Genomic DNA, 15,390 nt, shown 5'->3' with positions numbered 1-15,390 from the left:
TTGGATGAGAAGCAATTATGTCACTGAAGTTTCCCTTCTCATATGTTTACCCAAGAAAGTATGGTCACAGCTTTTTTTAATACTGCCAGTAATACTTGCATGAGAACAGGCTGTTGATGATGATGCATGAGTTTTTATTTCTAGCAGGAGGAGATTATTTAGTACGTGTAATCCCTAGGGGGAAACCTGCAAAGCAACGGGAGCAGTAAAAAAATTCAGGCTGCTTTTTCTGGCCAGATATGGATGCCATTAGCGGGGAGTAAGGGAGCCATGTAGGTCAGTGTCTTAAATAGTGCATGAAAATTCGGCTTAAGGGGTCAGAGCCTGCGCTGCATCTGTGAGGCTGCACTGCCACCTGGTGCGGTCTGCGGCGCTCACAGCCTCTGCCCAGCGCCGCCTTTGCCTTGGTTTTCGTCTCAAACACCCGCCAAAGGACAGCAAAGCTGTTACAAACACTGACTGTTGGGTTTGGTTATGTAAACAGATAGGAATAGGACAACACACGGGTACGGGAATCAGAAGCAGCTGAGCAATGGTGACAGCCATTCCCTCTGCATCTGTCACAGCTGCACAGGGGAGAGGGCTTCAGCTGCCAGGACAGAGTTACTGCAGATTACTGCCAACTCACCGAATGCTTTAGCCTTTGCAGCTGACTGTATTGTGTCACCAGGTGAGCCAGGCTTGGCAAAGGTGACTGTGTTTGTGCCTCCGAGCAGGTGAAGCAACCTGGAACCTCCCACGTAGGTGTTAGCACAGCCAGGTACTTCTCTCCAGCCAGGCCTTCCTCAACAAGGATCCCTGACTAATGAGGACGAGTCTCATCCCCGAATTGAGGTGGTGACAGCAAAGGGCAAAAAGGTTAAAGAACAGGCAATTTCCCGTTGCTTCCTGGAGCCTCGCTGTATTCACGCCTGTCTCTGAAAATAGAGAGCTGGAAGCACTTAATGGCCCCAAAATCACAGAATTGCTCAGATGGGAAGGGACCTTTGGAGATCATCCAGTCCAATCCCCCTACCAGGGCAGAACCACCTGGAGCAGGTGGCACAGGAACGTGTCCAGGTGGGCTTTGAATGTCTCCAGAGAGCGAGAATCTATGAGCCTCCTGGGCAGCTGTTCCAGTGCTCTGCCACCCTCCATGTAAAGAAGTTCTCCCTCATGTTGAGGTGGAACTTGTGTTTTTATGGCCATTGCTCTTAGTCCTGCTGCTGGGCACCACCACCAAGTGTCCAGCACCGTCCTCTTGGCACCCGCCTATGAGATGCTCGTATGCACTAATGAGATCCCCTCTCACTTGTCTCCCTCGTACTGAAGACCCCAGAACTGGACAGAGCACTCCAGATATGCCTCACTAGGACTGAGCAGAGCGGCCTAAACCCCTGTGGTACCCGTGCCGAGCTCAGCCGGGTCCCCTTGTGGTGTCCATCCCCTCGGTGACCGGAGTGACCCCGCCGCACGGGGCGGTGCCGCGGGAACTACAACTCCCATGGTGCCGCGGGGCCGGGCGGAAGCGGGGCGCGCCGGCGGAGCGGGGCCGCGCCGAGCCCATGGCTGCGCTCAAGTACGCGGGGCTGGAGGACACGGACAGCGAGGAGGAGCTGCCGCCGGGCTGGGAGGAGCGCACCACCAAGGACGGCTGGGTTTACTACGCCAAGTAAGGGCGGGCGCGGGGCGAACCCGCCGGGAGCGCTCTGACCGCCTGCTCTCCCCCGGGCAGCGTCCGCGGAGCCGTTTCCCCCGCACCGCCCCTCACGGCCGAGCCGCGGGGCTGGGGCGGCGGGACCGGGCTGCGGGTGACGCGGGGGCTGTGTGCGGTGTCCGGGCAGCGCTGGGCTGGGTGTGCGGGACGGGCTCTGGCAGCCGCAGCCGCCCCTGCTGAGCCCCCCGAGCGGGGAGCGGTGCTGAGCCGCCGCCACCTGCCCCGCCTGGGAGCGGTGCTGGGGCCGCTCGTGGCAGCGGCCGGGAGCCGTCCCGGAGCTGTTCGAATGCACCTCAGGGCGCCGTGCGCGATCTTTGTGCGTTCTGGTTAAGCCTTACACAATACTGCAGACTGGTCAGTTTTCTTCGGAGAAGAGACAGGTCCGATGGAAGTTAAAAGCTGTGCATGCTGTTCCTCGGCTCTCCAGTACACCTTGGGCAGGAGATAGAGAATCGCATTTAGCACCCTCTGCCCGTGCCACTGGACGTGATTCCATCCTCCCCGGTTACAAAGGGGATGTGCTGCAGGATGAACTAACTCGGTAGAATATATGTTTATACACTTTCTCCTCTCATGCGGTTTCTGTAGCCATGCTGATCTTGGGAGATCAGCTATGAGATTTATTCCCTTCCACAAAAAAGTGGAACAGTATGGTTCATTCTCACCCGTGGTGAGTTGGCCTCTTCCTCCCAAGGTCTGCTCTTATAAACACTGGGCGGAATGCTTTAGTTTATCCACGCTTTGTAAACGCTGCAGTTTCTCTCTAGGTGTTCGTTTTCCTTAGGTCAATTTCCTGTGTATTTCCTTTGACTTCAAAAGCTCTCTCAGGAAGGAATCACTTGGTGAAAGTAACAAACCTATGAAATAACGTATTACTGAGCAGAATTGTTACACAATCAGTTCAACAGGTCAGGTTCTGAACTCTTGTGAAGCTGCACCAGTTCAGTTTAATGACATAACATGAATATATCTTTACTGTCTGAAAATCTCACCCAGTGTGTCTAAAAATATATTGGACATGAAGAGGTGTTGCACTGTTGCTGCCTTTAAGGTACACTCTGTATGTGTGATACTTCTGCATATTCTGGGAGTTTTATTTTAAACCTCATCACCAGTATGAACTTTTAGCTGGAATAAGATTATTTTGGTTTAAGACCCCAGGACAGACCTTTAAAAGTGTTTATGATGAGTTAGGTGTCCACACAAGTGGACAGCATTTGTTTGTCAGGCTGCTGTAATTTGGTTAAATACCTCCTATTTTCAGGTCGCACAGGTGCACTTGTCTAGTCTCAGCTTCCCAGCTGTGATCCCTGTAATGCCACGTGCTGTTACTATGGGGCTGCTGTAAGAAGGAAAAGTTGCTTGTGTTGTGTGTAAATCGCTGCTGGGCCTGTAGGTTATCTGTGGTTATTTGTGTGCTATTTATTGCTGTTGTCACTCTTTATTTCACACTTGGGCAGCTATGAATTTGGACACTCAATTAATCCCTGCCTGACTCTTAAAACTTGACTGTTATTTAAAAATACTTAATGAAAGGTGGGATTTTAATATCCTACCCAATTTCAGCACTTTGGTTATTTTAAGACCTTGTTTATGTGCACATCACTTTGATTATTCGTCTATAGTGAAGAAGATCTTATGATGGAATATTTTAATTCTGCTAGTGACTTAAATGATTAAAGTTTCTGAATTAGAAGAAAAGATGGGGTACCATTGTTATGCGTATTAAATAAATATCCTGCTAGTCAAGGCCTGTGGATAAACTTACCTGTCCGAAACTACAATTGCTCATCTAAAAGTCCAACTTACTTATGTTATACTCTGCAAATCAATATTGTTAGGCAGGAGTTTTAGAAAGGTGCTTTTGTAATTTGAAGACTTTCTAATATTATTACTATTAGTTTGAGATAAATTATTTTCTAGCTTCTTTCTTCTTTATTTCTGCCAAGGATAGTTATCTTTTTGAGGTGTTTTCTGAGTCTGTTAATGTTATTTTTTAAATGAGTTTTTTGTTTTTTTTTCTTCTAATAAGCAACAAAACTTGCATTGGAAGTTAAATATTTATTTGAACTTTTATAGCCTTCTATGCTGTCTCGTTAGTTACTTTCAGACCTGTGGCGATATTTTGGATTACATCTGGAAGATTATTAGGAAATTTTTTTAAAATCTTAAACTTTTTCTTTTCCTGCAGCCACCTAGAAGAAAAAACACAGTGGGAACATCCTAAGTCTGGGAAGAGGAAACGTGTTGCAGGAGGTTTGTGTTAAACTTTTGTAATGAGCTGAGATTATGTTACAAACATTTAGTTCTTCCACAAACTCCAACTGATCTCATTTTGATCTCCTAGTTGTCACTAATCACCTAGGTTAACTGAGCTTGCAGAATACATCTGATTTCTGTGGGGTTTTACCTCTGTGATTGTGTCTGTGTAGAGTGATCACTTTGCAGTTTTATGGCTTTCCTGTATTGCTTCATAAAGCTAAAGTACTAATTCCAGGTTACAGGGTTTTTTTTTAGTGTGGCCTGTAAAGCATATAGTCAAAAGCTGGAGTTCTGTGTTCCTGGTGTCCATCAGGTAATATTTATGGTTGGATTATATTCTTCAAAGAATGTATTTCATCAAGGAATATCCCTGGCACAGAAGGAAGCCTCATTAGTTTTCATTTTACCTGTTTCCCCCAACTCAGTTGAATATTTGTGCCAGAACAGAAGGCAGTGTTGCAGGACACTTCCAGAGGAAAATGACTTCTCAGGAATCTTGGATCAGTGCCTTAAACCAGATCTTTCCAGAAGCTTCTGTACTTGGGGGTACTGTGCTGTTGGCAAGCCATGTTTCTTTTGGCATTGGTAATCTGACTATAAGTGGAAGGTTTTCAGTAAATCTTAAGTCAGTCAAAGTGAAATGAGTACTTTCAAGCCAGGATTAGAAATACTGTAAATGCCATCTGTTAGGTACTTTTGTAGAATCTTTTATACAAGAATTTGTTACGTAAAGATTTGTAATTTTTGTTCTTTTATTTATCCTTCCAACTTCATTGAATCTTATAGGTTTGATTTGTTGTATTTCATGCCCACTTGAGGGCTCTGATCTTTCAACTTGGTATGTGTTAGACATAACTTTTCCTGTATGTGTTTGCTATTTATTTTAGCAGGGATAGATACTGAACTGTGAGTACTATAGCTGTGTATGTGCTTGGAAGCATGATTGCATTTTGCTGGGGGTTTTTTGTGCTATAACATGAATTAATCTTTATAAGGATTTTTTCAGATTGTCTTTATACTTAATCTGCCAGTCTTTACACTTGTACCAGATCTTCTGTGTATTGTACTTCTATGAGAGAGCAACTGTGTGTGATTAGGGAAGCAATCCTTCCTTCAAGTTCTGATATTGAAGGGCAGCAGGTAGCTGCACCACCTACAGTAATAATGCAGAATTGTGTCTCGTCAGTCTGAGAAATCACTTAAACTTCAAACTGAAGAGTATTCTAATGCCTGAAAATAAAGTTAATGTTTTATGTGCTTCCTAGATCTGCCGTATGGATGGGAGCAGGAGACTGATGAAAATGGACAAGTCTATTTTGTAGAGTAAGTATCTCAAATTGCAGAGTGTGTTGAAGGAGGACAGCTGGGTTACATGCTGAGTAGCCTTTTGAGTTATCATACTGTGACAATGTCAGCTGGAAAGACAAAGAGATTAATAAATACAGCTTCAGAATCCATATGCAGATATTGCAGTGTCTACTGTTTCAAGGACAAGTGTGGGGTCCTTTTATAGACTTGCTAAGAGAACATGATCTTTCCTAATATAACAAGACTTTTTTCTTTTTTCCCCCTGACAAAATTCTGCCTTTTATGTCAGGGATTCACATGAAGTTCAGAATGGCTTGTGAGGTATGGAAATACAATTATTAATGGATGCTGTCGCAACTGGAAAAAAGTTTTATTAAAAAAAGTAATTGGCATGATTTTAAGCAAACTGAAAAAAAAAGAATTTGATTTTTGGGAATTTAAATAATCCATTTGAATTGTACACAGCAGTGGCTGAAATACATTTAAAATCTAAATGCAGAGTATAGAGGGGTCCAAACAGTTGAGTTTTTGTGTTCTTTTGCAGCCACATAAACAAAAGGACTACTTACCTTGACCCAAGACTGGCCTTTACAGTTGAAGATAATCCAGTAAAACCTACCACTAGACAAAAATATGATGGGAACAGTACTGCAATGGAAATTCTCCAAGGACGTGACTTGAGTGGGAAAGTGGTTATAATCACAGGAGCCAATTCAGGAATAGGTAGGTTAACGTTGCACATAAGGTAAAATACGGCAAACTTTATCTTTCAGGCTACTTGATTGTTTAAACATCTCTGTATTTTCGGTTTTCAAACTTGATTTGCACTTTTTCCCTATAAAATCCCTAGTTAGAAAGGTGTTTTTTAAAAATGTGTGAAGAATTTGAAGCTTACAGGAGATCTACAGGAAAGACATCAAGTGCTGAAACAATTGATTTTTGTCTAGAAAAATATTGGTGGAAGCATTTACCGTGATGTAAATATATAAAGGATGGCTGTGAAAGAGAAGGGAAGTTTCTTATTATGATCTTGGTGGCTAGAACAAGGAGTGAGGTTTGTATGGCTGCAGGACACTTCAGGTAAAGTATTCTGAAAAACTTCTAATGCCAGCAAGTAAACTCAGGTAAAGATTTTCCCAGGAGGCTGCAGAATTTTTATCTCCAAAGGTACTTTCAAGTGAATTTGATGATGAACTTGTGTTGGGATGTTTTACTCGATGCTCCTTGAGTTCAAAGAAATACAATTTATGACCTTTAGTAATCCCTGTTAGTTGTATTGTCTCACAGGTTCACAAATCCTTTCAGACACCCAGCTTGTTTAGATATCTGTTAAGTATTACTGCTTCTATAGTGGGTGAGTGAGAGATTCAGGTAACTGTTGGTCTCTTGTTGCCTTTTGTTGTTGGCATTTTTCTTTGGGATGGGATTACATCAATATTGAACTAGTCCTTATGCAAGTTATTTGGTGGTTTTTATTTTAGTTCAGAATTTTGACTTAAATCCATTTCTGAGGGGATTGGAAAACCTTGGAGATGTTTTGGAAAATGTGTTAACAGCAGAACTTATCACTCCAAATTCTCTTAGTCTTTATTTCTAAATTATTTAAGGCAGTGTTATCCCACAGGAGTCAGATGAAGAATTTAGAGCTTTACTGTGTCTTGCAGTTTAGGCCTTAACAGCACCTGTCCTGCTGTCACTGCCTGATGTGCTGCTACAGATTGGCACTGCAGTTGGGGCAGCAAGTGTTGTACTTGCCTGTCTCAATGAATTTGGGCTTTCTAGTGAGGTTTATGTTCCAAATTCTTGGTACAGTATTTCTCTACATTGCATCCAGCAGTACAATTTGCTTTGTATGCAACTTTGCAGTCTCTGAACATTTAAAGAATTACCTGGACTCAAAGGGATTTGCCTTCAGCAGGAGCAGAGCTGCCATTCAGCCTTGCTGAATGAGTGGGAGGTGTTTCAAACGTGGCAAAAGATAAATCCAATATATATGATAGTTTTGTGAAGATTTTTTCTTGTTTTTGATGTTTCTCCCTTAGTTAATAATCTGGATTGGTCACAAGTAATCAATCATGTCCTTGCCCCAAATCTTTTTGGCTTGTGACATACATGCCTAAATAAACACACACACACATCTATATTTGTATTTATGTATATATACTTTCTTGATTTCTCTTGTGGATGAGGGCAGGATGTCATCCCTGTTCAGAAGTATATCAAGAAGAGTGAGAGCATTAGTGAAATAAGCCTTGGGCTTGTGCTGCCATGTGAGGTTAAGACAAAAAGAGTCCATAAGTATGAAGGTATCAAATTTGTGATTAAGATGGTATTTATGGCCTATATAACTCAAAAATTTGCATATCATGTTGCATTTAGTGTTGCTTTAGTCCTATGCTGTGTCTGATATTTCTTACCAGTTGCCATGGAGCATGGATTAATTAGCTGGTTCAAGGGGACTCTTACCAGTTTTGGAGCTTATTTTGCAGTTATTTTAGGGTTTCAGTGCTCTGCTCCACTTTGTGTTGTAGATATTCCTTTTAAATTTTCTGTGTGTAGTGGATGTAATAGTTTCCTCCCTGAGTACTTTGAGGAGTAAACAATTCCTGTGATTTTTTTTTTTTAGAGGCAAGCATAAATAATTCCAGGGAAGTATTGTTGTCCATTAAATAGAAAGAGATAGAAAAATGATGTATTACTTGTTGAGCATTTGTACTCAATAGTGCAAGGAAAAAAAAAAAATCACTGAACCCTTTGATTGTTGTCCAAATGAGTGTCAGTGGTATATTTGAAAATAACTAACTGTGGTATCTGTCCATTTGTTGAGAAATGTTTCATTTCAGGATGGGTAGAACAAAGATCAAGCTGTAACTTGGTAGACTGCAGTCAGAAAAATGCATTTTCAATTACTGCATTGCTGGGTGCTCAAGATAAAGTTTGGCAGATGCTGAGAATCCCTTGAAAGATGGATGAACATGTAAGCGATGTTTTTATTCATCCATGTACGCTGCTTTAAGATAGCAATATTAAAAACAGATCAGCAAAGATGGAATGATATCTTAATTCACTTTATTTGTGAATCTAATACAGGGAATCCTACATAGCTTGTCAGGAACACTTCTGTTTTTTTCTTATAGTTGAAAAATCTCAACTTCTGGAAAATAGAGATGCTTGCTTAGTTACTGAGGGAATACTTTGGATGACTTCAGCAGTTTTAGGGTTTTAGTGGTGTTACACGTTGCCTCAGTGCCATTAACTTAACATGTCTGTAAATAGGGAGACTGTCTGCCCTGTGGTGGTTTTTTTCATTCCTGATTAGGAAAGTGGTCTGGAAGAATTTCCTAGATTATATACCTACTTTCTTAACTTAATCCTTAAAATTGCTGTGAAAAGTGTGAGGGAAAAATACTAAAAAATAACATTTATACGCACAATTATTTTAAATTAGCAACTTGGAAAAGGTTAATGAATGATTCTGTTCTTACAATACAAAGAGGTCACAGCAGATCAAGAGTTATTAGTGAAATATTTTCTTTTTTATTTTGGAAGATTTTTCTTTTGACAGTGCAGTCCAAGTATTCTTTAGGGTTTCTTTTCCCATCTATTTTTTTAAGTTCTATCAAAATTTTACTCTGAATATCACATTAGAAATTTGAGGTAACTTTTGGTCCCAGTAAAGCTGGTGTATTCAAAAGAAGTAGGACAGACTTACTGAACAGTTTAGTCTTGTGCTGCCAGTCCTGGTTTTAACAGCATATTGTTCTCTGTACATTTAAACATGAGTAGTGTAAATTTTCAGTTGGTTCTGATAGAGTCAGTAAGACTTACTCCACCGGGAGGAATTGAAGGTCTCTGTGCAATTTTGAGTGTTGTCTTTCTTTTTAAAGGTCTCAGCATGAGCTTACAGAGAAAGAGCTTCCCCAGCTTGCTGCTGGTATGAGCCAAGCCTTGCTCACCAGTGTTGCCAGTAGAGGTCTGTGTTGCTCTTTGAAAATACTGAACAAAAGCGACCTGGTGCTTTTTCCTGTTCTTAGGAATTGCTCCTGTAATTCTGTTGTTTGTGTTCTTAATTATTAGGGCTAGAATTGTAAATTTATAAAAGCATGTAAGCAGTTCCTCTAGGTTTAATTTTATACAGAGATGTGGTATTTTCAACTGTGTGTCAGTGATCTCAAATAATACTTTATTTTTTTTTTAAATACTCTAACTTGGTTTTAATATCAGAGAGAGTTGTGTAGCTAATATGATTTTCTGACTTCTATAAAAATTGCTGTCTGTTTTTGAGGATCATATATGGTCTGTATGACCTTGGGACCACGACGTGTTCTGGTTTGTGTCAGCTGCAGTTGCATCTAACCCACGGTGACTGTGGAGTGTGTCTGAGTAGTGAGGTGCAAATGGTGTTGCAGTATATTATAGAAGGGTGAAATGGGTCTGTTCTGTTCAGCCAGGGAGATTCCACAAAGTAGGGTGTTTCTTAATGCTTTTCCAAGATTTTATCACAGAACTGTATTGATAATCACAACCAAGCAGTTGCTCAAACTGGGATTCTAATTTTTCTGCCAGAGGAAGGTCAGAAGAAGCCTGTTCCTTGCTTTTGGAAGGGATGCCCAGAAGAACCAGATCAGGTTTTTTTCAGATGGTGAAGAAAATCCAGAAGCTCCAGCCACAATGTGTCTTGCTGTATTGCTTTCCTTGATTATGTTTTAATATTTCAGATTGTTTCCTCAAAATAATTGTTGCTTAGTGTTTTGTTAGTCAGAATTCTCTTTTTGCACTTTTACTTCTGTGCAATGGAGAAGCCTTAGCCAGGAGAGAAGCTGTGGATTAGGTACTAAATCAGTGCTTAAAAGATGGGGCACTTCTCCAGTGAGATTTTGGTGTGTATATACATTAGGTGTGAGAAGTTACCATGTTTCTTTTATTTCTTGTACAGAACTTCAGTATTAGCAACTTCTGTCCTACTGATGCAAAAGGTTGGGAAATGTGCTTATAATTTATCTCAATTAAACATCTGCTTTATGATATAAAATGTAGTTTTGAATGACTGGCCATTTAATTTTTATAAATGATAAACAGAAGTTTTTCTATTTTATTCTTGTCTCTGGTACCTTTTTCCCTAATGACTCTCTGAGCAACCTGGTCTAGTGGAAAGTGTCCCTGTCCATGGCGGGGGGTTTGACCTGGGTGAGATTTAAGGTCCCTTCCAACCCAAACCATTCTGTGATTCTCTGATTATGTTTTTTGTGTGAAAAACTAGCTTGAAATAGTAAAAAAAAAAAAAAAAAAGGGGTTATTACAAAACTTGTGCAAATTAGATTGCAGCATATCACTGAGGTTTTGAAACTCTAAAAAGCCTGGTTACAACTAAAAATAATTGGTAAATATTAGCAGAAGGTGATGTGTTCCATTAAAACATTTTTTTACAAACCAAGGAAATGCAAAGCAACCCACTTTTTTCCTCTTAAATCAATTTTTAAAGAAAGAATGAAAGAGTATAGCTGCTAAATCTATTTTAGTAGTTATGTCATACAGCTGATTTGCATCCCCTTAAAGGTAGTCAGTACTTGAGGATCAAGTATATGAAATCAGGGGAAAAGACTTAAAGCGTAAACTCTGCTTTGAGCTCAGCTCTCAGGATAGGGCCCGTGCAGGTTTTGGAATGCTTTGTATATTTAGTGAGCTGCATTCCCGGTATTAAATGTTGTAGTTAATTGCAGTGAGGGTTTGTATATAGACACAAACATACCTGAACGTTGTGAAACTGTGGAAGGTAACATTTTGACAACGAGTGTCTTGATAATTTCCTTAGTATTAATCATCATGGTAACAGATAGATGATTAGGTTTGGTTCACTCATGGTGGTGCTTTTGTGATAAACACAAATTATGTAGCTCTGCAATTTATCTTGTGCCTTTCTTTGTATCACCTGCACTTCCTTCTGAAATCTCTCTCGTATGGGACATTATTTGAACACTTTACATCTGTGAGCAATGTAGAATGGCTACTGCTCTTAAATCCTTCTGTTCCCAGAATACTAGAAACTTTTCTGACTCCCTTACTGGAAAAATACAGCAAGGTTTTAGTGGTCGGGGATGTGGGATTAACTGTGTTAATTCTAGGACCAGTAGTGTCCAAGATCAGATAATGTCAAGGTGGAAATAAACTTGGAACTATTGGAAAGCTGGCAATCTTTGTTTTCAGTAAGCATACAGTGCTAACATTAATTCAGAAGAGCCCATGACCATTTTTTTTGGTCATCACTCTATTGTATTGGGAGAGAAGCTGTTTTCAGTAGCTTTTTTTAACTTTTTTTCTATTTATTAAAGTAGTATAAAAGATGAGTGAACCTGCCCATAACCAATACAATGCAGGTGGCCAGGCTGCTGTGCTGTGCCTGTGCTTTTGTACTTTGTAGTGGCAGAAGGTAATGAAAGTGTTTAGTGGGAGAATTCCTCGTTGCTGAGCTATCTCCTCTTTGTGTAGCAGTGTTTGAGCACTTCCTATGTTACTCTTGTTCTGAATCTTTCTCCTAGTTAAAAAGCAGAATCTACCTTCAGAGCCTTAATAGAGCCAGCTGTGGTTAACCTTTGTTGTATTTCTTAGGGCAGTTGAGTGATCACTAATTGCATAATTGGTATTTAAGCTACTACTTGTAAGAGAAGAAAAATTAAACTTTTAAAACTTACCTAGATTTTGTGTGAAGACTCTTTAAGGTCTCTAATAGATGCTGGCTACTTTTCACCACTATGCCCTGAATCTGTGGGCAGTGGAGAGATCAGAAAAGTATGATTAAAAAGAATATTTTTATTTCTTAAGGAATCAAAAATTGACTGCTCTGTACCTGCAGAGGAGAGAATTTTGTGAATATGGGGAGCTATTGTATTTCAGAATTTACTGAGGTTATTTGTGGGTGACAGCATTTTTGCTGAGGCTTCATCAGCCTTCAGAAAGAAGGTAACATTTGCTGGATTTTAGTTAGACCAGTGAATGGTCTTATTCAAGTCAAACTCTGATCATATGGGAGGAATAAAACAGACCCTTTACATACATTGAGTACTTGATTTTATTAGTGTTAGTCTGCCTGTCTTAAATATGTTCATTGTCTTTTGCTGTACTGCCTGGTGTTTGGTGGTCTAAGCCCACACATGTTTGTCTGTCAGTAAGGAATTATTCAGCTCTATTTTTGAGCTAGTTTGCAAGTTTTCCTTGAAAAATGTGCACATTTTTCTTTGAAAGCACTGTTTACTTTGTAATTTCTCTCTTCTGTTTCCACATGAAATAAGGGTTTTGCAACTGACAGGGCTTCTACAAAGGAGCTGCTCAGGATAGCCTTTGTTTCAGATTCACTTTATGATTTATTGTATGGTTTTGGAATTTCTCTTATGCTGGAACACCTGAACTTTGTCAGCATTGAAAAAGTCAGCTTGTTTTTGTTGGAGAGTTTGTTTTGGGAAAAAAATCTCAGAGAAAATACTTCAGTCTGGTTTTGGTCTGTATTGTTATTTTTCTCAATTCCATTCATATGATGATTTTAAGATTTCTTAGTGTAAACGTCTTTTTTATATGGCTTATTATGTTGAAAAAAGAACAAGGTGTTTGCTTTCTAGTAATTATCTATTATTTGCATCCTGTTTCTTACAAGAGCAGAAAAAGGGATGTGAGCTGGGGGAGCAAACTTGGACAATGCCTCTTGAGTGGTCTTTTCCCTGGTTTAGTGAAAAGAGTTTGTTGTCTGAATCAAAATTAATGTTCATAAATATGTGAAATCCTGTGGATTAATAAAACTTTTGCCTGTTTTTATTAAGAAGAATTTCTGTACGTGATTCTGTTGTAGCTCAGTGGGGCACAGAGAAAAGGAAATGCTGGATTTTGCTAAGGAGAGGCATCTCATGTTCTCAAACAGCAGAACTTGTGGTGAAGGAACTCTTACAGCCTTTGCATGGCTGGAGGTTTCCATGCTGGAAGTGTTTCCTGTGTGGAGAACTGGAGTGGTGCTTATTTATGGAGGTTTGGGCTCAAAGCTTATTGCGAGGCAGACAGAAAGATCAGCAATATATAACCTTGGATTGTTTTTCTTGGCCAAGTCCTAGCTGTCCCTGAGACTGTTTTCATGGGATACTTTTGTATTTATTGGGCTTTCAAAAGCATGGATGAGTTGTTCCTTGATGTATATTTTGATTTCTTTGGGAATCTTAGGCTCCATGTATCGTGAATTATCTTACACTGCATGAGTAGCACTAACATGAATGAAACTGTTGGTGCCTGTGTAGAAGTTTTGTTGTTTGCTTCTTACTTACACTTAGCTAGTTTTTTTCCAGGCCTTTCTTTCATGGAAGTCCAAACCTTTGTAGCAGGCATGAATTTTGCTGTACCAGTTTTTTGAGGGAATGGGAGTATGGTGCTTTTCCAGAAGAGCCTGGGTCTTGCAGGAAGTGTATTTTTGACCAGAGTAGAGTATTGGGGTAATTGATGTAGAAAAGCACAATTTATGGAGTAGAATGTGCCTGTGGGGTGGAACTTTTAACTCCTCCTGTTGTGGGATGTTTGTAGCTGTCAGTCAGGGATTAGTACTGATGTAGTTTGAACAACTAAAAAGCCACTAAAAGCTATTGTTTTTAAACTTTGCTTAATAGAAGAGGATTCTCTTTAATTTACAGTGCTGTATTCTTAAAATTTATGGCAGGTAATAGTGAGTGAGTTTCCATGAGTGCCATCACTCTGTTTTAACTCTGGCTTAATATTGTGGAATATTAATATTGCTCTGCTTTACATAAGGCTCCAACTGCTTACCTGTTACATACTGTAAATATTAAGAGGTCCTCTTGGACTTCCTGTAACTTATTTTCCTTATTGAGTAGGCTGAAAAAGGTGTCAGATGTTCATACTGCTTTTTCATGTCCATTTTGATGAATCTATTTATTACTTGTGTAATGAGCAGTACACATGGTTGGTTAGCCAAGTTATTGAACTTCATCAGCCTTGGCTGAAATTCACAATGCATGTGAAACTTATAACATGTAAGAAATTACATCTGGACTAAAAGGTTCAATAATGATTACTACTTGTAAAGGAATATTTGCACAAAGGATGGGATTGAGCTGTGTGCCTGTGTTGTACTTTCTGGTATTCCTCTTGCAGAGGAAAAACATATTTGTAGAACAGAGAACCTTCGTAGGTGGTACTTATTTCTTGTCTCCTCTCTAAGGGCTAGAAAGACTTTTCAATTTCATTGCTTTTCTGTCGTCTGAAATATTTAATTTCACAAAGGTTCTTCTTATTATTTTATGCATACTTCATAGTGCAGAGGTGAAAAGAACTTTTGCATGATTCAATTTGTCTTGCTGCAACATCGAGATTACTCTTTGCATCATTTTGTTTCTTCCATGTTTTGAAAACTCATTGTGCTACAAGAATTGTTTGAATACATACATGTGCATCTGTGTTATTTTGGAATGCTTGTTAGATGGTGCAGAGGGAAGAGGTTGCTAAATGCATTTTATTTTCTAATGACATTGTCCTCTGAGACAAATAGGGACTTTGCTAGATACTGACAACTCTAGTTACAGCCTGTAGATGTACATTAATGTGATGTTTTTGGCTTATTAGCAAAAAATTTTTAGCGACTATATCTAAGTAGACCCACAAGAAGGAATCAGTATCTTATGTCCCTTTTAAGTGTCCCATGCTTGATTGAGCCAAGGTGTTACAAGGTTTTGAAACTTAAGTCTGAAACAGTAAATCCCTACCAAGAAGGAAGTGAAAGGAGACAGGTAAAAACCTGGGAAGATCAAAACCCTGAACTGATTAAAGGAGTTTTGTCTTCAGAATTTGCAAGGCCAGAACTTTGTCTGAATTAGAGAATAGGAATAGTACAGTGAGAAAGCAACTGGTCTTAAGTTCATCCTAAAATCTACAATACACAGAGTTTTTTAAAAGACAGTGTGTGATTTAGTAAAATATGTCAAATGTCACATTCTTTCAGGAGTTCCCAGGGGAAGACCCTCAAAAAGAAAAGTACTTTTGTCTTCCTTTTTTAAAATTAGTTAATGGTATTTGCAGTTTTTAGGTCACACATTAAACTCTTATGCCTTTCTCATGTTTTTATTTTTCTTCTGTGAATG

At 39.7% G+C, this 15,390-nt stretch overlaps 1 protein-coding gene across 1 annotated transcript in view; it reads left to right on the top strand.

The window, feature by feature from the left end:
- Positions 1 to 1,499: 1,499 nt before the first annotated feature.
- WWOX (WW domain containing oxidoreductase) overlaps positions 1,500 to 15,390 on the top strand; it is a 488,561-nt gene continuing 474,670 nt past the window's right edge. The window contains exons 1-4 of the mRNA XM_042027155.1: positions 1,500 to 1,651; positions 3,888 to 3,952; positions 5,224 to 5,281; positions 5,811 to 5,989. Of these exons, the coding sequence (XP_041883089.1) occupies positions 1,545 to 1,651; positions 3,888 to 3,952; positions 5,224 to 5,281; positions 5,811 to 5,989 (409 nt within the window). The 5' untranslated portion in view covers positions 1,500 to 1,544. The remainder of the gene's footprint in view (positions 1,652 to 3,887; positions 3,953 to 5,223; positions 5,282 to 5,810; positions 5,990 to 15,390) is intronic.

The sequence above is a fragment of the Corvus kubaryi genome, unplaced genomic scaffold, assembly GCF_017639235.1.
Source record: "Corvus kubaryi isolate FWS band 111438036 unplaced genomic scaffold, C.kubaryi_AGA036_p1.0 37300, whole genome shotgun sequence".
In the NCBI taxonomy this organism is placed as follows: domain Eukaryota; kingdom Metazoa; phylum Chordata; class Aves; order Passeriformes; family Corvidae; genus Corvus; species Corvus kubaryi.
The sequence above is the reverse complement of the archived record's forward strand: the minus strand, read 5'-3'. Positions and strand labels throughout refer to the sequence as shown.